Genomic DNA, 25,593 nt, shown 5'->3' on the forward strand with positions numbered 1-25,593 from the left:
AACAAGAGGATTTTCGGCTTAGAAAAAAGCTGAGAAAAAAAAGAGTTAAGAGAAAAGAGGGAGGCAGATCTACATTCCTAATACAAATAAAAAAGAGAAAATACAAAAACGAACAAATAATAACAGCGATGAACATACTGCTGCTAAATGCTAGACATGTAAGAGTTTAACTTAATGGCATCTATGTTCTGTGCTTTCAGTATGAAATTCTGTGTACTACCGAAATCCATCTTGATCCCTCAATCGATGATAAAATGATTCTGAGTTCTCCCCATAAACTCATTTATAGGAATGACCGAGATTGCCAAGGTGACGGCGTTAGGTCGACTTTATTGAAGTTTACCTCAAGAACAAGTATTTTTCAGGGGATCTTTTTTCCCGTTAGAGTTTGTTTGTGTCAGAGTTGGATGTGTTAAGAATGGAAATGAGTTTTTTGTTTTATGTTTGTATATTCTACCAGGACTGGCAAGAGAGGCAGTTGAAACAGATGAATTGCTGGGTTCGCTGATCTCAGATTTCTCGCGTTCCGATACGCTAGTTGCAGGGGATTATAATTTTCCAGATACTGATTGGAGTGCTATACAAGTCTGATCAGGCTCATGTCAAAGGTATTCACACAGAACATTTTTGAATGACCTGTTATCCCACGATTTAAATAACATAATAACTGAGCCTACACACCATCTAGGGAATGCTCTCGATCTAGTCATAACAAATAGGTCAAATTTAATATATGACTACGGAGTGATCAACACTGGTCTCAGGGATCATTTTCTGATCAAAATCAGAGTGGCAGCAAATTTTAAATACTCACATGATTGCCTTTTTATTAGGTTATACAATAAAGCTGATTTGTAATCTATTAGTGAACTAGCAGCTGAGGTTATGTCGGAGATTACAATGCAATTGGTAATAAGTAAAGCATTAGCATAGTTTGGTAGATACTGGAAACTGCTATCAAACTGGCTGTCAATAAGTATGTCTCTATATGTATAAACAGAAAAAATAGCAAAGAGCTAACGTGGTTTAATAACACAGCCAGATGGGCGGTTAAACAACAACGAAAACTTGGATAGATTTAAACATACAAGATATGAAAAAAACCACGCTAAGTACAAACCAACTAGGTGAAACACCAAAAAGAGTTTCCGAAATATGGAACTGGAATATTACAACAGAGTGTTGTTTGAACCATTAGAAAGAGGTGACGGTACACCATTTTATTACTTTTATAAAAGAAACACTAGAAACAACACTCGAAACCTGATCATTTTTAAAAATAAGAGAGCCTTTGAGATTTTTAATAACTATTTCCGAGGTGTTTTTTAAAGGAAAACATGTGCCTGCTTGACCTTGCTGATCTTCCCACAGACAAATGCCCAATAAAGATCACAAGCGTCAGTTCTAAAACTGCTGAGAGGCCTGAAGAGGAAAAGCACACGACCCAGAAAAATTGAGGAAGGAAGATTCTTTGGCCAACTTCGTGATACGGTATCTGGAAAATTGCCAATGTTGTTCCAGTTCATAAAAAAGTAGTGGGAAGACTATAGAATCTTTAGACCTGTATCTCTGACATACATTTTATGCAAACTGCTAGAGCATATTGTGCTTAACAACATCAATAAAGATCTTGAAAACATTCCACGTCAACACGGGTTCAGAAGGGGACTTTCCTGTGCAACCCAACTAGTAACTACTGTAAACGAGATTATGAAATTTGTGGAAGACAATAATACAGTTTAAACAGCAATACTGAGCTTTTCTAAGGCATTCGACAGAGTTGCTCACGCTTTGTTAATTGGCAAACTGATAAAATCAAATATTGATCCATACATGGTTACCTGGATCAGAGACTTCTTGTCAGGCAATTGATGGGTGCAAGTGTTCCAGCGCCGGTTTACCAATCAGAATGTCACAAGTTACGAGAACCATCGAAAGTTATCTTTTATCATAACCTTGACTTCCTGGATACAGCTAAACTAAGAACAAGTAGACGGCTCTTTTTAACATAAAATATATTTTTGTTTTGCTCTATTAGAGGTGTATAAAATATTTGTTATTCGTTTTCCAGAATAAACTTGGCTGTCTAGAAAAGATGAACAAATTGTTGTAAATGGATGTCGAATATGAGAGTTTCCCATCAACTTGTTGTAAAATTACTGCAATCATTGTCTATAAAACCTGTGAAATTGATCAGAAAAATGAAACAAGTTTTGATGCAAACTAATAAGGAACGATTAGGCAATTTATATATATTTCAATGTTCTTATAACGTCAAATCCCCATAATGTAAACGCTCCTGGAACAGATTATTTGCATTGTAGGAGCATCTACTGTATTTGTTATTCCGACATATTCAACAGACCAACAACCGCATTTGAAACTCGGGCGATATTTTTGTTGATATTTGTATGGCGAAAAATATGTTGTATGGCGAGGGCGAAAAATCATCGTGTTCTACATAATAGGGCAAATAGATCATAACTTGAAAACACACTACGCTGCTTAAACTAGAATAATGCTAAACTTACTGTAATGAGAGCCGTGAGGCTAGCTCTAATGACGTTACGCGTCACACAGCGTCGTTAAGCATTTTTTAACCGATATATTGACTATGAGTATGATTAATGCCTTGTATCAAAAGGAGCCCATGCGGCTTTATGGGTTAGCTCGCCCGCCTCAAGAACTGGAGGTGCAAAGGTCAAATCCAAGGTCAAAAGGCATTTTTCCTAGGTAAAACTTTATCATCATAACTGGACACATGACAGACCAACAGACAAACACTGAGATTTACATATATAGATCAGGGATGTCAAACTCAATTGTACAAGGGGCAAAGATTCAAAACACAATCAAGTTCACAGGCCGAACAGGATAAACATTTATCTAACAAACTGAAACAAAATGTTTTTGGAACATAAATAGGGATAAAAACAGACAGGAATATCATTCTAAAACAACTTCAGGCTTAATTGACGCGAGAAGTACGTGTCAATGGAGTTTAAGCATTGCATTGTGGGATTCGTAGTATCTGTGCAGGATTATATTATCAGCGCTTCATATCGATGGGGCATGAATAATGATAATGTAAAATGATCTTGCGGGCCAGATATGATTACAAAGTGGGCCGGACGTGGCCCGCGGACCGTGAGTTTGATACATGTGATGTAGATAAATACAAAATGTCCGGTTTGCCAAGAAGGTTAATAGTAATCCAAGTGTAACGTTTTACCTCAATGGTAAACCACTAACCTTAGTGAACAGTTTTAAATATTATGACGTTTCAATTTTAGGCAATTTTACTTGAGATATACATATAGATACAATAACATCTAACGTTAGTTTGAGATTGGGAATGATGAAACGCATTTTGTTAAACATGAGAGTAAGGGGGGGTCGCATATTTCGCTCTGTGTAGACCACTGCTAGATTATGCAAGTGAGGTCTGGGACCACTATTTGGTATGCCAGATAGTCGTTAGAGGGTGTCTAGAAAAAGGCAGCTAAATTCATAGCAGGGATCAAAGGCCGGCAGAGCATTACAAAGGTGAAAATGTTTTAGGAAATTGATTCCTCGGAGTTGAGACACAAAAATTCCAGAATGTCTGATGCGAAGGCTTTTATGGGATGACAGCCATACTTCCTTTTTTTGATAAATTTGGTCAATTGCAAAATACCATTGATGATCGCGAGACTAGATTGGTTGCAGGGAGTACTCCTTTGGCAATGAGGGGAAACACTGGATTTTACTTTCATAGTTCTTTACCTAAAACATTGCGCAATTTGCGCTTTACCACAATTTTAAAGATAGTCATTTTAACATAATGGTCTTTTTTACTTGAATAAGGAGTCTATAGGCTCTTGATATCTCATGTATTTATCTATACTAATTAATTACATTCGTATCTAAGATGCATTATGGTGAAGTGAAATTTTTTTACTAAAGCTTTACAAAAGACAATATATAAAAAGTGATTATTTGGATGAAGATTGCCTAATTTTTTTTAGTGTTCGATAAAAAAAAGAGTTCTTTTTAACATCTGTTGTTACATGTCCCTTTGTGGCACCAAATAGTGGATTAGGGGAAGACGGGGCACAGTGAGCCAATTTTTTTGTTTCTCAAATAAAATATAAGTGACTGCTTGAATTGAGCTGAAACTTGGTCTATAGAAAGTTCAACATGTGTTTATTATTGTATTTGAATTGCAATGCTCCATTTTGGATCAATCGCGAGAATTTATTGTTTTTGCAACATGTTACACCTGGCTCACTTTGCCCCATTACCGGGGCAAAGTGATCCACCCAATGGGGCAAAGTGAGCCATAGCAATAAATATGTGATTTGCTTGCACATAATATATATTTGATATCTTTAACTGTGTTAAAACATAAAGTGTGACAATGGGCTAACTAAATTTGACTCATGACTAAGACAGAGAACATGGTAAACTAAATATACATAGTTTATAACATAAAATGTGGAAGCAAGTTGTATGAGCATTATCGTGAAATAATGTAGTAAAAAGTGTGTTGCCCACAATGTCTCTATCAGCAGTATTATTGAAAATAGTTTATCTTACAGTATAAGCAGATAAATCCACTCTGAATGTAGTTCGATTTCTAACCCTCAGAGTCCCACCAGTGTTTACTGGCTGTTCTAAAAATATAACTATAGATTCGAAGTCAACATCATGAATGTCTTCCTCCTCTGGATAAACAAAGCAGTCTCCAGCTTTTCTCATGAAATTGATGGTAACAGAGTTTTCATTACATTTCATGACTCTTCCTGCATACTAAACATTATTGGTTGACTTGCAACAAAATTCACATTACAGTTATTTGGTATCAAAAGATTCACCATGTCTTACTCTGCTGTGTTGCAGGTGAGTCTTGTCTTGTCTTACTCTGTTGTGTTGCATGCCGTCTTGTCACGTGAGAACATCACGTGACAAGACGATAACCAAATTTCATGGCTACGTCATCGAAATATAGAGATTCCAATCTACAGCGGCTTTTCGTTTTTGAGCGTTTAAGAGCTTGTAATCACATTTCCACATATTTTGCACCTGCAACACAGCAGAGTAAGACATGGTGAATTTTTTGATACCAAATAACTGTAATGTGAATTTTGTTGCAAGTCAACCTTTGCTAGTTTCGTACCAAACTAAAACATGATCCTTGATGTTAATATTGTCTCTAGTAGGAGTTGGCACATCTTCCTTTTCATCTTCATCTGGACTTTCTTCATCAGAACACAATAATTCTTGGGCTAACTCTCTTCTTCTGATGAAGAATCTGTTTGCTGTTTTTTCTTAGTTTTTGTTGTCTTGTTCTTAGTCACAGTTACTTTGGATGTTTTTAGCGTAGATCTAAACCAATTAGACACATGTTGCTACACTTTAAACACCGGCTCACCTGCTTTCTTGTTTCTTGACCAGCTTGGTGGAATGCTCAAGTCATTAGTCATGCTGTATTCGTAAGCTAGTTTACATACTTGTTCAATAGATAAACCATTAAATCTGTTGTCTAGATTTTTTACATGGCCAGCCAACTCTTCTTTTTGCTTCTTGGTATAAACTAGTTTTACTTCTACGCTGTGCACCTCCAACACATCCTTTTTCAATATGCCTCTTAAGAGTCATACAGTTCACACCATGAATTTTGGCAGCTTCTTGAATTGACTTTCCATTTCCTTCTTCAATAATCCTTGCAGCATATTCTACTTGACTTATGTCTGCCTGCCCAGTTTTACCTTTGTAGTTTCGTACCATTCTAAAATGTAAGCAGTACTTGCTTTAGTTTTGTGTAACATTTTCAAGAGTTTGTGTATGTGCGGGGCAAAGTGAGCCATTGGCTCACTTTGCCCCAATTGACTTTTCCTGAGAAAAATAAGCATGCAAGAAATTGTAGATGCGTAAGAGTTTTCATTTTTTACATGCTTACTATAATCATATGGAGTAATATTTCTCTACATTTTTATTTATGTAAAACAAAGCATTAACGCAAAATGAAGACCACAAACTCAAAGCTGGAAATTTACAAAAAACAGTTTTTTGGTAATAAATTTCTTACCTTCAGCTTTCCACGGCTCTTTCTTTATTCAAAAGGACCTCCAGTGATCACATGACCTCTTGTAAAAACGATAACTCCAAATACAAATTACAATTTAAAAAATGTATGGTGGATCACTTTGCCCCTTGGCACACTGTACCCCGCCTTCCCCTATGTGACGTTTTCAATTGAGTAGTTAACAATCAATTTTTTATTTAAAAAGTTGACATCAGCAGTCCTCAATCAATCTTGTAAAAGAGGCCAGCACTTCTGGTACATGATGTCACTAATCTCCGAGTATTTTGAGAGATGATACGACCCGTGGAAAGCCTTTCTATTTATACTTTCTAGTCTTTTGATATATTTTATGAAGTAATGTCAAGGATTTTTTAGTTGATCCTTCATGTTTATTTTGCCAATTTTAGAATACTGTTTAATGAATGCTACTAGTTATCAGGACAGTAACTTCAGGACTGAAAAAAAACTTTCAACAGTTCTCAAAGGGATTTGGAGTTACTCCCTCGTGTTCATTTTGTCAATGTTATAAGCAGAAGACAATTCCTATATTACATTTTGTTTCTAACCGATTAAGTTTGGATAGAGGACGCTTTTACATACATTTTGAACTTGAATAATACTTTTGGAATTTGTTTCTCTGAAATAAGTTACTATCATTTCAACCAATACAATTTAGAACAGGTAAGGGGACCAAACAGTAGAGGAATATTTCAAACTGGACCCACAAATGGTAAGAAACCATCTTCTTAATAATCTCATTAACCTATGTCAAATTCCATTAGCTTTCTCTGCTATATTATTCATGTTCATCAAATGAAAACCTATTATTGATTGCAACACCAAGGTATTCAAAAAAGGGTTATTAACAAGTAAGTGCTTTGTATATGGTGGCTACATTGTTGTATCAGACAGTTTGATCTAACAATTGACATAGTTTCGCATTCACTCATATTGAACCGCATTTGCTAATCATCAGCACACTTTACTAGATTGTCCAGGTCGTGTTACGTTACAACGCTGTCCTCAATCCTCAGGATACTCACCGTAACAAAACAATGTGTCATCAGCAAAAAGCCTTAAGCTTGAGTTTTGCACATCGGGCATACCATTTATGTTATTAAAAAACAGAAGTGGCCCCAGCACTGAACCCCAGGCATTCGTGACATTACCCTATGTAGAACTGAAGTGCCACCATTAACACTTATGAAATGTGATGGCCTTCTGGGCCAATTACAAACCCATCCTACAGACGTGGACAGACCCCACGCCTAGATAACTCATAGACCATTTTTTATATAAAAGAGTACATCAAAGTCCTTGGCAAAGTCCAATACAACCATATCAGTTTGAATCCTATCATCAAAACTATTAATCTACACCGAGACCAGAGACAACAGCTGAGACTCATACCCCTTTTGAACCCTAAATGCATACCAAAAGTCAATTAAGCAGTTGCTCTCTGTCAAGGTTCTCGTAAATATGATAGGCAAAAATGTGCTCAGTGACATTTGAAAGGACATCTGTCAAAGATCTCGGTTGGTAATGTAGCGACACATCTATCTCCTAGTCAGTAAGCTAGTCTTGTAAACCAGCACAACACTATCAGCTTTCCCATCATTAAGTACTCAAACTGTTGTTATAGAATAGTTAATATTAGTTATGACCTCAAAAATGTAGGGGGACGCAAATCGCAACAAAGCTGGTGAAATGCATTCAGGCTCTTTCTTGGATCAAGTGCCTGCAAGAGTGTCCTGACTCTTTGTTTAGATACCACAAGTGATTTGTTGTACAGATACCATGCTGATATGCAGTAATGAGATGCTCTCCATATTTGTCTTGCACTGATAATGTTATCAGACCAAAAATTTGAAAAGAGAGCACTTATAACAATACATCCATCTTACAATCTACTGGTATACCAAAACCAAATTATTGTACCACTATTGGAGTGAGAAGATAGATACTGAACAAGATTCATGAGGGACACCTGAGAATCACTAAATGTGTGGAGCGTTCGAAAAGATCAGCCTTGCGGCATGGACTGTCAAAAATGGCAGAAAAGATGGTCAAGATGTGCAGTACAGGTTGGGTCAAAATACCAGAAGTCAAATAACCTTTGCGACCTATTGAAATGTCTGCTAAACCCTGGCAAGTAGTGGCCTCAGATCTATTTTACCACAAAGGCAGAAATTACCTATTGGTTGTAAATCTGTACTCTAGGTACTCACAACTAGCAGTGTTGCAAACAGCTACTTTTCAAAAGATTATACATCACCTAAAGAGTATCTTTGCAAGGCTCTGAATGTCTGAAATGTGTATTTCAGACAAGAAAGAACAATATTCTTCAAAGGACTTCCTGGAATTTGTGCAGCAGCGTCCATTTAGGGCAGTTACGTCTCTTCTTACGTACCCTAGAGCAACTGAGCTGCAAAACTAATGGTGCAAACAGTGATGAACATATTGGATAAGTCAGGGGTCGGCAACTTGCAGCTCCGGAGCCACATGCGGCTTTTTTATCCCCTGGCTGTGGTTCCCTCTGACTTTGGATTTTTTCCTTTTTCACCATATACCAAGTAATTCATAAAACTATAAAAGTTTTATCACTAAATTTTGTAAGATAATTTAAAAAAATGTCATTATAATGATAAATCAAACATTGTCGCTTGTTATGTGTCATTATTTACGTTCTATTATTATTAGTACCTTATCACATGATTGTCAAATGGCTTTAACTTTAACATAAAAGTACAGAAAAACGTGCTACCGGATTCACGCAGAGGGTCAGATCGCTACTAGATACTTTATAATATTGTCAACAAACGGGGTTAAACATTTATAAATCTAGTAAGACTGGCCAGCCACTCAGGACCGCAATATCGTCAACAACACTACTGACTAACAACAACACTAATGCAGGTAGTACACCTTATACGCCAAGAAAATGGCCAAAACTATTTCGTTGTCGTTTGCAAAAGTGTAATTTTGTTTTCTCAGCATTTAAATCATTCTACATGCCACATCATTTCGTTTTATGGTGTAAACATGGTATAAAAGCTAAACAAAAAAAAATCACATGTAGTATTTATTTTTAATTGAAAATATCAAAGGGGGATTGTGGCTCCCACTGCGTTCTTTCCTGCGGAAAACGGGTCCAAATGACTCTTTGAGTGGAAAAGGTTGCCGACCCCTGGGATAAGTCAACAGACCTTCAGCAGACCTCTAGCTTACAGAACATGACCAGTCACGATTGAATTTTCACCTGCACAACTCATCATGAACAGTGAATTTCGAACAACAGTCCCTGTCGTAACAATAGACAACCGACCAGAGCATATTATTCACTACCAGATAAATGAGGCCTACAAAACTAGGATAAAACAGAATCACGATGATCGCCATAATGTTCGCGAGCTTCCAGCGCTGCCTGTCAAAAAAAGGGCACACATTTGTGATATGAATAGATCAGGTACTGTAGATAAAGAGATTCCAGGAACTCGAAGCTACAGCATTCACATCAATGGCAAGCACATAAGACGCAATCAATCAGCTCTCATCTACATCCCTGTTCCGAAAGGTGAACCACCAAAAGCTAGTCATCAGTCCCCTGTTGCGACCCCCTCTCACACCCTCCTACCTTTTAGGTTAGGCCGTCGCAGACACTTAGCCATTAACCGCATAGATTGATAGCAGAAATTGATTGCTTTGTTTTAGGAGGCTCTGGACAATCAATTTATGCAAAAGACCATCTCATTATCAAATTATTGTCTCAGAAGGGAGATGTTGTAGAAATAGACCAGATGTTTTAGTTATCATATGTTTTATAGAGCAGAAAACATTTTGTTTTAGCAGTTTCAGCTATGTGTTTACGTTTCATGATGACTAGCACGTTTTGAGTTTGAGCTGAATAAATAGAAACCGCTCATATCTTTTTTGAAAACATTTATACTGGGAATAATCAAATAATATCAACAGAACCCACACTGTGCTCGTTATTTGATCTCAAATCCTTATCCCATATCCGGATATAGATAGACCTAAAGTTTTGAAACATGATTGTTTATGTCCCAGGATCAAAAACAGTATGGCATTGCCTTAGTTTTAGCAATGATATAAACACCCATATCATGTTTTATATCATTAGTTTTAGATACTATTCAATTATATGTTAGCATATACTTCATACCTTTTTCTAAAATTCTCGGTCAAAATATTAGTTACGGCATATCTCTCAACAAGCAGCGTACTTGTGGAATGTTGATTCAGCGGAATGTGACAAAAATGGTGTACTGCTTTGAGTAAACACAAAATTTCAAATATTGTTTATCTAATTTGTAGTGTTTTGATTATGTCGTATTTGATAGTAAGAGTTTATTCATGGAGCAACCTAATAAGAATGAGGGCCGCTGCTTTCGGAATGCATTTCAAATAGGTAGTACACATCGCAAAGTTATCTTTAAAATGTCATTCATCAGAACTGATATACAATGTAGATGTGCAATTGCACATGTATCTGATTCTAATATTATATAAGTAAAGGCAACTCCAATGTAGGTAACACAACACGTATAAGGCGATTATAATTACACCACATGAGCTATATGTAAAATGCTAATAAGAAATTATGAAAATTTACAAATTGCATCAACATCGTTGTACGTAATGTCATATTTTGAAATAAAAAATTGTCGTTTAAAGTTTGGTAACACGCTGGTCAGGTGACAGCCTAACATACTACGGTCGGCAGACAGTCTAAAAAGTGCATGGGAACCTCAAAACCTTGATATTGCGCGTTACTCTTAAAAGAGTATTACAAAGGTTAAAACTTATTTTATTAATTTTATGTTTAACATATAAAACAATGTTAAATAAAAAGATATATGCATTGCTTTTTCTTACAAATGTAGCATAAAATTGTTACATCAACTTCTTTTATTTCTAGCTAAGTAGGTCAGTCTTCGCTGGAACAGCGAATATGTCACGGCTAAAAATGCTCCACACAATATGGATTTTAGTTGCTTCTGTATCTTTGGCAGCATCTCAACAACTTGAAAGAGACGGTGAGGTGTATTTTTTTATAATTTTAGGTGTTTGGTGGTTGATATATTCATAACGAGCTTGCGTAAATGCTAGTTAAAAGATCAAGTTGACGATCTGCATAGAATTATATTACCTCACGTCATATCTGTTATTGTGGATGACGCCGCTTTTGCACTCACGTACCAGTATTATTGTGTCGTCAAATTGTACAGCAATTTTTAGCCACACACTTCATTTGTTCACACTCGCAAAACAGACACTGACTCACAAGATCCAGTAAACGCTGTACAATCAGTCAAAAACATCAACATCGTAAACCACAGCTAATTGCTTTGACAGCTATACAATGATTAGCAGTATGAATAGCTGTTGGCATAGAATGCTAACAAGAAGAGATTAATGAGCATTAAAATGAAAACATATGTGCAACTGTACTACAATCTTCGATATGATATGTTAGTAAGTAAGATGCCATGCTCATCACATTCCCCCTGGTCTCGTGATCAAAATTCATATAATCAACATAAAAATCTGCCAACCATCTCGGGGGTTTTCTCTCCCTGATCAAACCTTGGTCAGAGTCAGCACTATCATTATCTATGTCATTATTGTCAAGATCATCGCTTCTATGGCTACTACCGGTACTCAGTTCATCTGTACGATTGTCACCAATTGCAAACTCAACTGCAGCTACACTATGTGGATTGCTCTCCAGAGACAAGTTTTCCTTAAACTGCTAATTGCCAAGTCTCACATCAGCCACGTGGCGATTCACCCCATTAACCTCCACAACTTGATCAGAAATCAGCTTGGTGGTGCTTTGCTTCCACTCTGTGTCACACTTTGCTCTTTCCGGTTTCACGTAGACTCTGTCCCCGACCCGGTAGGAATTTTCTTGAGTCCTTTTAGATCGTAGGTCTCCTGGTCTACCCTTCCGGCTATGCTCTCCTGGTAACCTGGTCTCATAGTTATAGACGACAGCAGCAAGCAGAACGTTGGCAGAGCTTGGTATGTTGTACCAAAACACCATTTTTTCCACACTTCTTCCAGAACCTGCTACCATCCGCTTAATCAGCCGGTGATGTCTCTCTACTATACCATTGCCGGTATGTACAGCAAAATACCAATGTTATGCTCCACTTCTCCAGAAAGTTTCTAGTTTTGCTGCTCTTGAAACGGTCTATAATCACACAGCAGCTTCACTGGTGGCTCTCGCTCAAGGAGTATTCTGCCAAGCAGCTTGATAGCCTGCTCTGCAGTCTCATTTGCATCCAAATTGCAAACCTGCTTGGTCCACAATCAATGAGGGTCAAGTATGGCTTTCCCGCTACATCTGCTGCCAGTCTTTGCCATTGTTCAGAAACGCTTACATGTCCTTGCTCCCATACAATTGGTGCGGGATCAGCTGACTTGCAAATATGACAGGATCACACAACCTTGGCTACTAGCTTCTCATCGATGGCAGGACAGAACTGGACATGGAACGGAACAGGACTGACCCTGTTCTGTCAACTCCAAAATGGCTCATGTCATGTATTTTTCTGATCTGCTTCACATCTTCACCTTTGCTTGGCAACATCGTCGTACACTGTTCTCGGCCACTTCTGGGGGACTCATGTGAGAGCATCAGCAATATTTTTCTCTGATGGGACAATACTCAAAGTGACTTTGAGCTTATATTCTGTAATCAGTTTAGTGATGGCGCCAAGTCTTCATTTAATTACTATTTTGCTCAAACTGCCAACTCTGAGCTTTTTTGTGTCTTCCAAAATGGATCTTATCTAGCCATACACGTTCCGAATCAGTTATAAGCTTGATATTACTTCTTTTTCATTTTTACGCCAGTTCCATGCCTTTTATGGCTGCCTCCAACTCCACAACATTGATGTGTGAAACATCATCCTCTTTCCTTAGCCACGCTGCATCCTCTATCGCTGAACCATCAACTTCAAGACAGCAACCAATTTCCAAACTACTTGCGCTACACCGTGCAGTCAAAGTGTGGCTGAACATCCTAGCAGCCTCTCACAGGGTCATTTTCATTAACTCTTTTCATAACTTCCTTTATCATCTCTCACACATAAACTGGTTTAAGTTCATCCCAGTTCATTTCATTTTCCTGTCTCGTCACATAGCTGCACGCAGTTCTCAAACATCTCCCAACTGGATAATGGCCTACTAGTTTGCCGCACACTGAAAAATACTGACGTTTGGTTACACTCTGTGGTAATGTTGGGACTTCCCATCTCTGCTCTACTTGAACTTTCCATCGTTGTCACTTCACCCTCAGCCCCAGCACACGATTATCACTCAGGGTTCAGGTTGTTTTGTTTCCAATCCATAAGTCTGCAAAAGTTTCTTTACTTTCCCCACTTGAACAACTGTCTCATTAACCCATGTCACCAACTTAATAGTCTGTCCCTTGCTTCACTTGACAATCCTGTGAAAGAATTATCATGACATTACCTTTGGGCAACATTCAGTCCAAACCCCATCCTTGTAATCACATAAAGCTGCCTTTTGTATTTCACTGACTGAAAACGCTGTAATCGTCGACTCCCATGGATTTGAAGATATGCTTTTCTCAGATCCAACAAACATGCTATTGTCCCTTGCTTCCTCCATTCACAAAGCTTTTCTTGATAGATCGTGGTGTCATGTCCTGGTCTGCTCTCAACATGGCTATTGAGCTCACGATAATCCTTGACTGGATGTATTTTCTTCAGCTTATTAGGTTGGTGTACTGCCATCAGAGGTATCACTCAGTTAACATGACCATGAATTGCTGCATCATACTGCTCCAACCACCCATCTTTTATCCACTGACTCACTTCAGCTTCATAACCCTCAGCATGCTCTGGTGGCACAAGATATTGACCACATTGGTTATTCAACTTCAGCTCTCCTTTCTTCTACTCCACAGTCCATTTTTCTCCATCAAACTGCTACAAAATCTGTGTCATCAATTCTCAACTTTGCCACCATTGATGACGCAACAGACGCACACGCCTTTGACAGCCATAAGTCGCTTCTATCGCTGTTCATCATCACTCCACTTGATTGCTTTGTCAAACCCTAGAATTACATCCACATCACACACTAGACTTGGCGCAACTAAACAGTGTTTACTCACCAAGACTTCATCGACCAATAAATCAGCAGTTGCCTCACCACCACACTTTGTTGTCTCCCCATTCAACACCATCACCATTTGTTGAGGCCCCCTTGGTCGCACTCTAATCTCCTTGCAGAATCTCTCGCTAATCACTGTCTGCTGGCAACCCTGAGTTCACTAATGTTTTAAGTTGACGAGCACATAATGGACTGGTTGAATGGATATATATGAATGGGAGCACCTCTTCAGCTACTGCTGCTCTGAGGAAACACCTGGTGCTGATTATTCCTCTTGCCCATTTCTCGGCCTGTTCGGTTAGGTCCTGGCTATGTGCTTGTGCACAAAGCAGCGCCTGACAGACTTAGCTGCAGCCAAGGTGTTTCTGCTGGTTGATTTGGGGCATTCCCAGACCATGTGTGAAAGCGAACCACACCTGAAACAAGCTCCTTTTGGTTTGTCGTATCCCACAGCACATGTCAATTCTTGATTTCTTGTTGATAACATTCGTGCCCTGGTTATCAGCTCATTAAGTTGAAGGCTCTTCACAGCTGCCATTGATTTCAATTGAGTTCACATCTACTGGCAACCCTGCCATAAAGGCCCATTTTAACAGTGGCTCAGCAAAGTCTTGTCCCATAAGGGGGACCAACCTTCATATATCCGCTACATTAGACATCTCTAGTCTCACTCTCCTGAAGCACCCTTCTCTGTAACTGCTCTTATGCAGCATAGCGGCTCACACTGAAAGCACTTAACAATGTTGCCTTCAGTTCAGCGTAATCGTTCTTGTCCTTTTTTAGCTGCTTATACAAAGCAATGGCTAGTCAATGCAAAAATACAGGTAGGAATGATTTCAAGTCCTCGGCTTTTTGCGATTTGGCCACCAGTTCTAGCTTTTCAAACCATTCAGCAAAATTTCCAGAAGAACTGTCTTCATATTTGGTAATTATATCCGATAATTTGACTTGAGCCATGATAATAATCCACAGTATGTCGGCAAGTTGTACAGCAATCTCTAGCAACACACTTCTTTTATTCACACTTGCAAAACAGACACCGACTCACAAGATCCAGTAAACGCTGTACAATCAGTCAAAAACATCAACTTCGTAAACCACAGCTATACAATGATCAGCAGTATGAATGGTGGTTAGCGTAGAATGCAAACACGAAGTGATTAATGAGCATTAAAATAAAAACATCATATGTGCAACTGTACAATCTTCGATATGATATGATACAAATGATATGCCATGGTCATTACTAGTACATATATCGAAATGCCATGTTTTAGTGTTATTGAGTGAAATCTACCTGATGATTAAGACTTAGATGGAGATTAGGATCTCTCTGCTTCTCTGGTTTTTAATGTCGTCTTTTATATTTGCTATCAGTCTTATTCGAGATGAGACACTTACTAATGGGTTCTCCTTTTAGTCATTGATGGTGGTAAGTTTGCACAAGGATAATTTTACAACGTTCTACTTGGCTAGCACTTCTCTGTCTCAGATGACTCAAGGCCATCTTACATCAGTTTGTTTACATATGTCTATCATCACAATTACTTTTATGTACATAATCTAGTTTAAATGGATTACTGAGATTGGTGATGACATGGTGAATGCTTGCGATTCCAACTGTTCTTTGTTAGCGATAGTGGTTTTTAGAACAGCTTATCTGATTAAAAACATGGAATGGTTATATTCATATCGTACCTCACCTGAATCTGTGAATTTTTAGAAGTTACTCAATTTGCAGCTTACTATGCATCAGGATTGCATCTTACGTAGATAATAAGTTTTAGGGTCCATGTCAAGCTGCTTTGCCATCATTAGGCGCTTGAACAAAAGTTCACATAACAGTTTCCTATAGGCCTATCTCAAGTTTTGCAATGTTAATAAAAATGGTAGCTGTAGGCTAAATTGTTATATGAGCACAAGCAATTAATCTTGGTTATGTAATTTTTTGCAATTGAATCATGCAAGCATTATGATGTATCTTGCTAGGCAAATGTGCAGGGCGTATAGTTCGATGGCATCGTCATGAAGTTACCATAACCCAAACTCATTTCCACAATAATACCTTGAATTCACTTAACAACCGCAATTTACCCTGAAATCTTGCGACAAAAAAGTTTGTTCTCATGGATTGTTTACTTGTTATAACTTCAGAATATATTTTGTGACTAGCTTCATAGCATGTGCAGTTTTTTTAGTGCATCAACTCAATGATTTGTTAATTTTCTTTCCTTTATTGAGAGAATGTGTTTATAAATTAGGCAGTATTCTTTTGCAGCTCTAGAACAATGTATAGAAAGTGAAGCATTCGGTGTTTCCAATTATCCTGGGAGCAATCGTTATATACCAGATGATCAAATAATTGCTAGTTCGTCACAAAATAATCGTGAAGGTTCTAAAGGGCGCCTCTTCCATAACAGCGGTATGTCTGATACTTAGAGCACAACGTTCTTACATTTTCATAAATGTATTGCTTCATTGATCATCTGTCTATTCCAGCCTTTAGAGACCTGTTGAGTAACAGAGCGCAAGCTACAACTGCATTAGGTTTTTTGGTGATTGTTATAAGGAATTTCGCTACAAGCTTTTAAATTTGGGATCTTGCAAGCTTTGCGGTGGCATGCCTTATGGGCCAGTTATAGCACGTATGTAGTACTCAGATGATGGCAGCTGCGGTAAAGTTCTATATGTTCTAATAAATCTCATAGCCATAGATTACTAGTAGTATTCTTTGGCTTATTTTCCGTAGAGCAGAATTTTGTGTTGCAGAGTTTTGTTGAGACTAACTAACTATACATGTAATCGTAATAGATTGAGAGTATATAAGAGCGGGAATGCACTGTTATTACCAAAACATTTATTAAAAATGGAACACCGTATGTCATTGTTGGACGTGTTTTAGTTTCACTCTACTACTTGTTTGCAAACTTTTCTTATCTGTAGTTTGGCAGCCATTATCCAACAACTATAACCAATATCTCCAAGTTGACCTTGGGGAGAGGAGACTCATCACAAAAATAGTGACCCAGGGCTATCGCGGGAGTGGGCAGTTTGTAGTAGACTATCATATTCGTTACAGCAATGACAATACAACCTTCACGGCTGTTATTAATGATCTGGGTGAACCGGAGGTAATTTTTTATGCTCTAGTTTGTTTGTCTCACACATTGATTTGTATAGAAGTCAATAAAATTAATACGATTTGATGGCATTGTGATTTCTGTTATGAATAGCTTATAGGAATTCCTTTTACAGACGACAGATGTTTTTATAGAAATATCACTATTTCTGTATATTCGGTAGAACTTTATTTTCACCGTATGCTACCATTACCTGTATTCTTTATTTGGTTGGCCTTGAGACAGTGAAATTAATACTAAATGACTACCTATCAGCTGCATAAGGTACATAAGTTTTAATATTTATTCATCATATAGAAATCCAGCATGAATAAGCTCGTAGTGATTTTATTGTATATCTTGATATGCTTACTGCATGGTGCCAATGATTCAATGCTCACTGCATGTTGCCAATGATATGCTCACTGCATGGTGCCAATGATATGCTCACTGCATGGTGCCAATGATATGCTCACTGCATGGTGCCAATGATATGCTCACTGCATGGTGCCAATGATATGCTCACTGCATGGTGCCAATGATATGCTCACTGCATGGTGCCAATGATTCAATGCTTACTGCATGGTGCCAATGATATGCTTACTGCATGGTGCCAATGATATGCTCACTACATGGTGTCAATGATTCGATGCTTACTACATGGTGCCAATGATTCGATGCTTACTACATGGTGCCAATGATTCGATGCTTACTGCATGGTGCCAATGATTCGATGCTTACTGCATGGTGCCAATGATTCAATGCTTACTGCATGGTGTCAATGATATGCTTACTGCATGGTGCCAATGATTCAATGCTTACTGCATGGTGCCAATGATTCAATGCTTACTGCATGGTGTCAATGATATGCTCACTGCATGGTGCCAATGATTCAATGCTTACTGCATGGTGCCAATGATTCAATGCTTACTGCATGGTGTCAATGATATGCTTACTGCATGGTGCCAATGATTTGATGCTTACTACATGGTGCCAATGATTCAATGCTTACTACATGGTGCCAATGATTCAATGCTTACTGCATGGTGCCAATGATTCAATGCTTACTGCATGGTGTCAATGATATGCTTACTGCATGGTGCCAATGATTCGATGCTTACTACATGGTGCCAATGATTCAATGCTTACTGCATGGTGCCAATGATTTAAAGTAAGAACTAAAACTTTTTTGTTGTAAAAATACGAAAGTTTAAAAATGACTGAGAAATGATTGTATATAAAGTTGCTTATGACGTAATGAATTAGGTGTCATTTTTTGTTACAGCTACAAATAATTTTCACCAACTTGAGTCTAAACAGCATATTGTATAAAATAATAATGCATGAATAATGTCAAATCTACTTCAACAAATGAAATTCAAGTACAATCATTATAATTTCAAATAATTCTTTTGTCCAGTGTAAGTTTTTAAAAGAGTTCAATTCTTGGAGGATTAAAATTGGCAATGCGATGTCAGTAACTGCGGTAGACAGGAGGGAAGGGTACATAATTCTGTTTCCAAACAGCTATGCATTACACCCGCTTGGAACATTTGTTATAGTTGAATATTACAAGGAAGCTCTGGCTTTTGTTTTTGCCCGGATTTTTAAACCTTTTAGAACTGCTAAGATTTGATAAAATTTAATAGCATAAGGAAAACTTGGGAATAATAAATCTTAGAAGGTAAAGACATTGAAATTAGTTATACGGGAAGTTTTCAAAATGTTACAACGTAAATAGTTCAAACCACACGTAGAATAGTATAGCCGTGTAGTATTGATATCTAATGGTTGATTACTGGTCATATGTTCAGCTAATAGTTGCAAAGTCGCTCTATGAGTACAAAGTTGTTGAATGATGGTACAGTTCTGTTTGAAGCTGCATGTCTCTTTTAGTAAATGATTTCGCTAATACATGTAGTTGTCTCTCTGTTTCAGGTGTTTCTAGGCAACACGCATGATGACAGGCCACATGTGAATGTGTTTGTCTACCCAGTCGTAGCTCGCTATGTGCGCTTTTACCCACAAAGATGGAACATAAACATTGCTATGAGGGTGGAACTTTATGGGTGTGATTATGGTTAGTGTCAAGTCTGTATAACTCGATAACTCATATCTTTTGATATTAACTCAAGTTGGGATATTTTTTATCTTCTATCATGATCTATTGCAGAAGGTAAGCCAGCCTCTTTTGACGGCTTGTCGTGGATATCATTTGACGCGCACACTCCGAATTATTTGTTCACCGCAATCGATGTTTTGCGTTTTCGTATGAAGACGAGTTCTGATGAAGGATTGATATTCTATGGCGGCAGCAACCAAGGCGATTATATCTGCCTCGAGCTCTATCAAGGCAGACTCTATGCTGCAGTTAATCTTGGTGAGTGCCACTCTGCCTTTGCTAATTTCTGTTCGTTCAATATTGTTTTGTTGTGTGTGTCTTCTGGTTTTGATCAAGTGGAAAGATTTTTTACCAGTTTCTTGATGCGTAATGTAGGCTCGCTTGGCTGGTCAGATGCGTCTGCAAGAGGTGTTGTTGGCAGCTTGCTAGATGATAACCAGTGGCATGATGTGGAGCTCATTCGACAGAAGAAGAATGTTACAATCAGCGTTGACAGAGTCCCGGTTAACATCACCGTAGATGGAGAGTTCGAGAGACTTGACCTTGACAGATATGTGAGTTCACCGATTGGCGTTTGGTTCTCATGAGTGGATACTGTGAAAGAATGTGGACTTTGTTATTCTTTTATGCTGGTGATGGACCGATTGATGACAGTCTTAAAGCTATGTTAATGCTTGTAGCTGTACTTGGGTGGAGTAACCACCTTTTACCAGCCTGGCATCACTGTCAAGAAGAATTATGTTGGCTGTATCGAGAACTTTGTTTGGAATGGCATCCACATGACGCGTGACATGAACCTTGAGCCTCGGTTCGCTAAATCTGGCACTGTCGGTGATTCTTGTAGCGTGAGTAACCGTATGCTGAACTTCCAGTGGCTTGTCTTTTCATTCAGTTTTATTCTGACTACTTTTATTTGTCAATCTGTATTTCTAGCAAAACTTTACGTTTATATTAGATGGTAACAGCCTATGACTGCAATCTACAGTATATTAGTTGCTATCAATATTCGCTTCTATACGTCAACCTGGCAAAAAATTTTCAGTTGACTCGTAATTCCAATTTAATTTTATTGTTATAAATACTGCAAAATTTAAAGACCAAAATCAACCAGACAAATGAACGGTATTCTCCAGAATGAAATTTAGCTAATTAGAAGTGCTAAGATTTCATAACTGACAAATGATGAGACGTGTATAAAGTATACTAAAATGATGAGACGTGTATAAAGTATACTAAAATTATGAGACGTGTATAAAGTTTACTAAAATGATGAGATGTGTATAAAGTTTACTAAAATTATGAGACGTGTATAAAGTTTACTAAAATGATGAGACGTGTATAAAGTTTACTAAAATTATGAGACGTGTATAAAGTTTACTAAAATTATGAGACGTGTATAAAGTTTACTAAAATGATGAGACGTGTATAAAGTTTACTAAAATTATGAGACGTGTATAAAGTTTACTAAAATGATGAGACGTATAAAGTTTACTAAAATTATGAGACGTGTATAAAGTTTACTAAAATTATGAGACGTGTATAAAGTTTACTAAAATGATGAGATGTGTATAAAGTTTACTAAAATGATGAGACGTGTATAAAGTTTACTAAAATGATGAGACGTGTATAAAGTTTACTAAAATTATGAGACGTGTATAAAGTTTACTAAAATTATGAGACGTGTATAAAGTTTACTAAAATTATGAGACGTGTATAAAGTTTACTAAACTGATGAGACGTGTATAAAGTTTACTAAAATTATGAGATGTGTATAAAGTTTACTAAAATTATGAGATGTGTATAAAGTTTACTAAAATGATAAGATGTGTATAAAGTTTACTAAAATTATGAGACGTGTATAAAGTTTACTAAAATTATGAGACGTGTATAAAGTTTACTAAAATTATGAGGCGTGTATAAAGTTTACTAAAATGATGAGACGCGTATAAAGTTTACTAAAATGATGAGATGTGTATAAAGTTGTGTAAGGTATAAAGTTTGTATAACGGTGTGAGTTATGTAAGAGCAGTTTGTTAGTTAGCTTTATGACAACAACTCAAACATTTGAGGACTATTCCGACAGTCTTCAGTATTATAAAATATCTACAGCCACTTTTATAATCACATCCCTTTTTATTTTTAGGTAACTGAGGAGTCTAAGCCAATGACCCTGCCAGATACGAGTGCAAAGATCAAAATTTTAGACGCTCTCGAGGTTGCAAACAACTTGAGGTTGAAGTTAGATTTTCGCACGTATGATCAAGACCGTCTGCTTGCTTACAATGAGTTGGCTGACGGAGGGCACTTCAACCTGCGCATCGGCCAGCAAGGCTTTGTGGAGTTTGAATTCAAAGCCAAGTTGAACGAGTTCACTGTTCGAGAAATTGCCAGAAGTGGTGAGCTCACTGTGAGAGATATCGCTAAAACTGCGTTAAAATACATCCATCAATTATCAATTTTTGCTTTGAAAATACATGTACCCATTTTCATTTTGCCAATGCTCATTTCCTACTATTAATGTGACTTGCTTGACGCCATTGTGGACAGATCATCGCTGACGTTTAACTATGGACTACTTGTAGACTATGGAGATGGTTCGTACGCTGACGGCCTCTGGCACACCCTAGAGTTTATCGCTTCCTCCGATAAGATTGAACTGATCATTGATAACAAAGTATTTGATACTGCCAGAGGTATCAACTTCATGACAACCGCAGTTTTCTATATCGGAGGTGAGTGTTTGTGTTGACACGCATGCCAAGTGATTTGGGGCGGTATCAGGATAACTGTCACACCCTACACACTTGAGTAGCATTTTCTAGTAATGAGATTCAATGAGAACATCGTCTTATAACTCCGTCTAACCCCTCCCTGCGACTCACCAGCCAGCAGGTTATGTCGAGTCTGATTTCATATGCAAAATGTCTGTTATAAAATGTTTTAGCGATTTGATCGCACAATTACCAGTTTTTCCATGTTACTCAGAGTTGTAATCTGGATGTAGGCGGCCGGCCAGATCAGCTTGGCTTTGTCGGATGCATACGAGGTCTATATGTTCAAACTGAGTCACAAGAGGATGAAGGCCCGATCTTATGTGGAACAGGAGGCACTCTAGAATGCACAGGAGTGGAGATGGACACTTGCGGAATGGAGGACAGGTAATGCTGTAATGGTGTACTTGTCTTGCTGCCACTCCTTATGCTAACAAGCCTGAGTACATAAATTGTACTTTGGTTTTTGAGATTGTTGGCTATAATAGCAAAGATAATTATCACTATTCTTGGAACAGCAAATCTTATGGCTACCCTTAATCTTTATCTGACAATATTTCGAAGAGCAACACTATAAACAGCAAACAAAATTTGTGTAGAGGCTATCAACAAAATGCTGATTGTGTTTTTTACCTGCCCGTGGTTGTTGTTTGCCAAATTATTTTTCTCTGCAAACAGCTAAACATGAGATGACAAAAGACTCAATTTTCGTCATTACTATTTTAGTTGTTCTCGTGAGAGTAACTGTTAATATAGATAATAAATATGTTGTACATGTAATATATAGATGATACATATAGCATACATATATTATATATATATAGTGTACATATATTATATAGATGATAGATATTTTGTACATACAATATATATATGATAAATATTATAGTGTACATATAATGCATAGATGATAGATATAATATATAGATGATAGATATAGTATACATATATATATAATATATAGATGATAGATATAGCATACATACATTATATAGACATAGTTTATCTATATTCTAAATTCTTCATGCTGGCTATTTAGACAATAAGGTGTTTGAAAAAGGCTTCACTCATTGTCATGGTAACTGTAGGTGCCGGCCTAATCCATGCGAGCACAACAGTAAGTGCATGCAGACATTTAAGAGCTTCACCTGCAACTGTACGGACACAGGCTATGAAGGGGCAACCTGTCACCAATGTAAGTCAATCATTTGGTTTGATGTCGCAATATCAATCCTTTCTACAAGCCCCTTAAATAGTAAATTGTCTAACATATCAAGTAGCCTACCTGATCGCATTACGTTGTTGAAGTGGCAATTCATTTCTCATTCTCTGTATTTGGTATATTTTATTAGCTCTCTACCCAAACTCCTGCTCTCGTGTCTTTGAACTGAACAACCAAGAAGCTGGTGTCCTGAAGACTATGATAGATATTGACGGCGCCGGCTCATTGCAACCATTTTTTGTTTACTGCTTTGACAACAGCAAGTATCTTTAGCATTGTACTGAGTACTTGGTTAGCTCAGTCTGGGCTGTCTTTTCTGCACACTTACATGGCTCTAACTCATGCGTACCACATCATTATTTTAATGTTACTCGTGTATGGATTCAACAGCCGATGTATTTATTTTACATGCAAACATCGATGTGTGAATTGCTGTACCTGCAACAAAACTATAATAATTTACTGGCAGATGGCATGTGCATACTTTAATGCAAGTAAATTTGCTTGATGCGGGGTTATTATCCCACCAGTTGCAAATAGACAACATTGACAATTCTCATGTAATTAATGAATAGATATCTCTTATTAGTCGATACACATAATATTTCTTCTCCAGTAGAAATTTTATTTATGTTGTATTATTTACATAATATTTTCTCTCCGATTACTCTGTAGAGGATACTGGAATGGTTGAAACACGCCTTTATCATGACTCGATGCACGAGGTGATGGTGGATGGCAAGCAGTCCCCTGGTTCTTACTCTCGTATTATCAACTATGCAGCCAACCTTACACAGATTGATCAACTTGTCCACAGAGCGACTGAGTGTGAGCAGCAGATCACTTACAGATGCGAGAGTTCACGACTCCTCCAGAATCCTGGCAGCAGCGAGAACCCTGTATCAGATGGCAGCGAGGATGGTACAGCACCTGGTCAGTGCAGTCTTTTGTCTTAACTGGTATTCATTTTGGTTTCAACTCCGAGTTGTTTTACCTAATTTCAAAAGCTGTTATGCTTCCTGCATAAACTACACCTATGTATGAACACGCTTATCCAGTATGACATGAGACCTACACCGTACGTTTGTCTTGTAGAGACTGGACAGGTCTATGAGGCATATGGCTGGTGGATTGGCCGAAACTATCAAAATAACTACTACTGGGGTGGTTCAGCTCCAGGCACCCATAAATGTGCTTGTGGATTGAAAGGTAAACTAAATTGTTAGTTAGTTGTTCTGATTTATAGTTGAAGATATTAGCGTATCGAATTCAGAACAATATATACTGCGATACTTGACTAGCGCACCTCTGGCTTCTTCTCACAGGTGATTGTAACGTTGGAGAGCCGCGGTGCAACTGTGATGCCGGTCTGCCCCAGCAAGGCATTACGGACTCAGGTTTGCTCAAGCATAAGGACCATCTGCCTGTGCTAGAGCTTCGGTTCGGCGACACCGGGTCACTTTATGATCCAAAGAGAGGCTGGCATACCCTCGGCTATCTTAAGTGTTCTGGAGATCGTAAGTATCAATTACCCGATGAGGTTGTGGCCTTGACATTTCTTTAGGACTGGTGAGTTTAAGAGAATCGTAGATGCGTTTAATAATTGAATGTCTCTGCTGAGAATTTTGCTTTTATTTTGTATGCCCATCCAAAAGCTACTACCAAAAGATGTGTCTTAACTCAAAGAAAATTTTTACTTATGCGGAGTTTGTTCATCTCGCTCATTTATACGCTCGTGAGCAAACAACTTCAATGCATAAAGCATTTTCATTGCGTAAGACTTCTACTCTCACCTGTAATAAATAGTAACAATGCTTCAATTGATTTTATCGCTCTGGTTAATTCCAATGGTAATGCACATTTGTGCTTACATTCACTCTAGACTTGTCTACAGCTTGTATTATCTACATAGGTTATTATCTACATAAACTTTGCTGGTAGGTTATCATCTACATAAACTTTGCTGGTAGGTTATTATCTACATAAACTTTCCTGATAAATTATTATCTACATAAACTCTGCTGGTAGGTTATTATCTACATAAACTTTGCTAGTAGGTTATTATCTTCATAAACTTTGCTAGTAGGTTATTATCTACATAAACTTTGCTGGTAGGTTATTAT

General features: G+C 37.7%; 1 protein-coding gene across 1 annotated transcript in view; it reads left to right on the plus strand.

The window, feature by feature from the left end:
* Positions 1-11,031: 11,031 nt before the first annotated feature.
* The window catches only part of LOC137390073 (neurexin-4-like), a 31,491-nt gene continuing 16,929 nt past the window's right edge, over positions 11,032-25,593 (plus strand). Inside the window, exons 1-15 of the mRNA XM_068076315.1 lie at positions 11,032-11,124; positions 16,515-16,658; positions 17,180-17,367; positions 19,294-19,435; positions 19,529-19,735; positions 19,853-20,031; positions 20,158-20,322; positions 21,621-21,873; positions 22,060-22,209; positions 22,482-22,635; positions 23,337-23,443; positions 23,601-23,729; positions 24,146-24,403; positions 24,566-24,679; positions 24,796-24,987. Of these exons, the coding sequence (XP_067932416.1) occupies positions 11,040-11,124; positions 16,515-16,658; positions 17,180-17,367; positions 19,294-19,435; positions 19,529-19,735; positions 19,853-20,031; positions 20,158-20,322; positions 21,621-21,873; positions 22,060-22,209; positions 22,482-22,635; positions 23,337-23,443; positions 23,601-23,729; positions 24,146-24,403; positions 24,566-24,679; positions 24,796-24,987 (2,467 nt within the window). The 5' untranslated portion in view covers positions 11,032-11,039. The remainder of the gene's footprint in view (positions 11,125-16,514; positions 16,659-17,179; positions 17,368-19,293; positions 19,436-19,528; positions 19,736-19,852; positions 20,032-20,157; positions 20,323-21,620; positions 21,874-22,059; positions 22,210-22,481; positions 22,636-23,336; positions 23,444-23,600; positions 23,730-24,145; positions 24,404-24,565; positions 24,680-24,795; positions 24,988-25,593) is intronic.

The sequence above is a fragment of the Watersipora subatra genome, chromosome 3 (genome assembly GCF_963576615.1).
Source record: "Watersipora subatra chromosome 3, tzWatSuba1.1, whole genome shotgun sequence".
In the NCBI taxonomy this organism is placed as follows: domain Eukaryota; kingdom Metazoa; phylum Bryozoa; class Gymnolaemata; order Cheilostomatida; family Watersiporidae; genus Watersipora; species Watersipora subatra.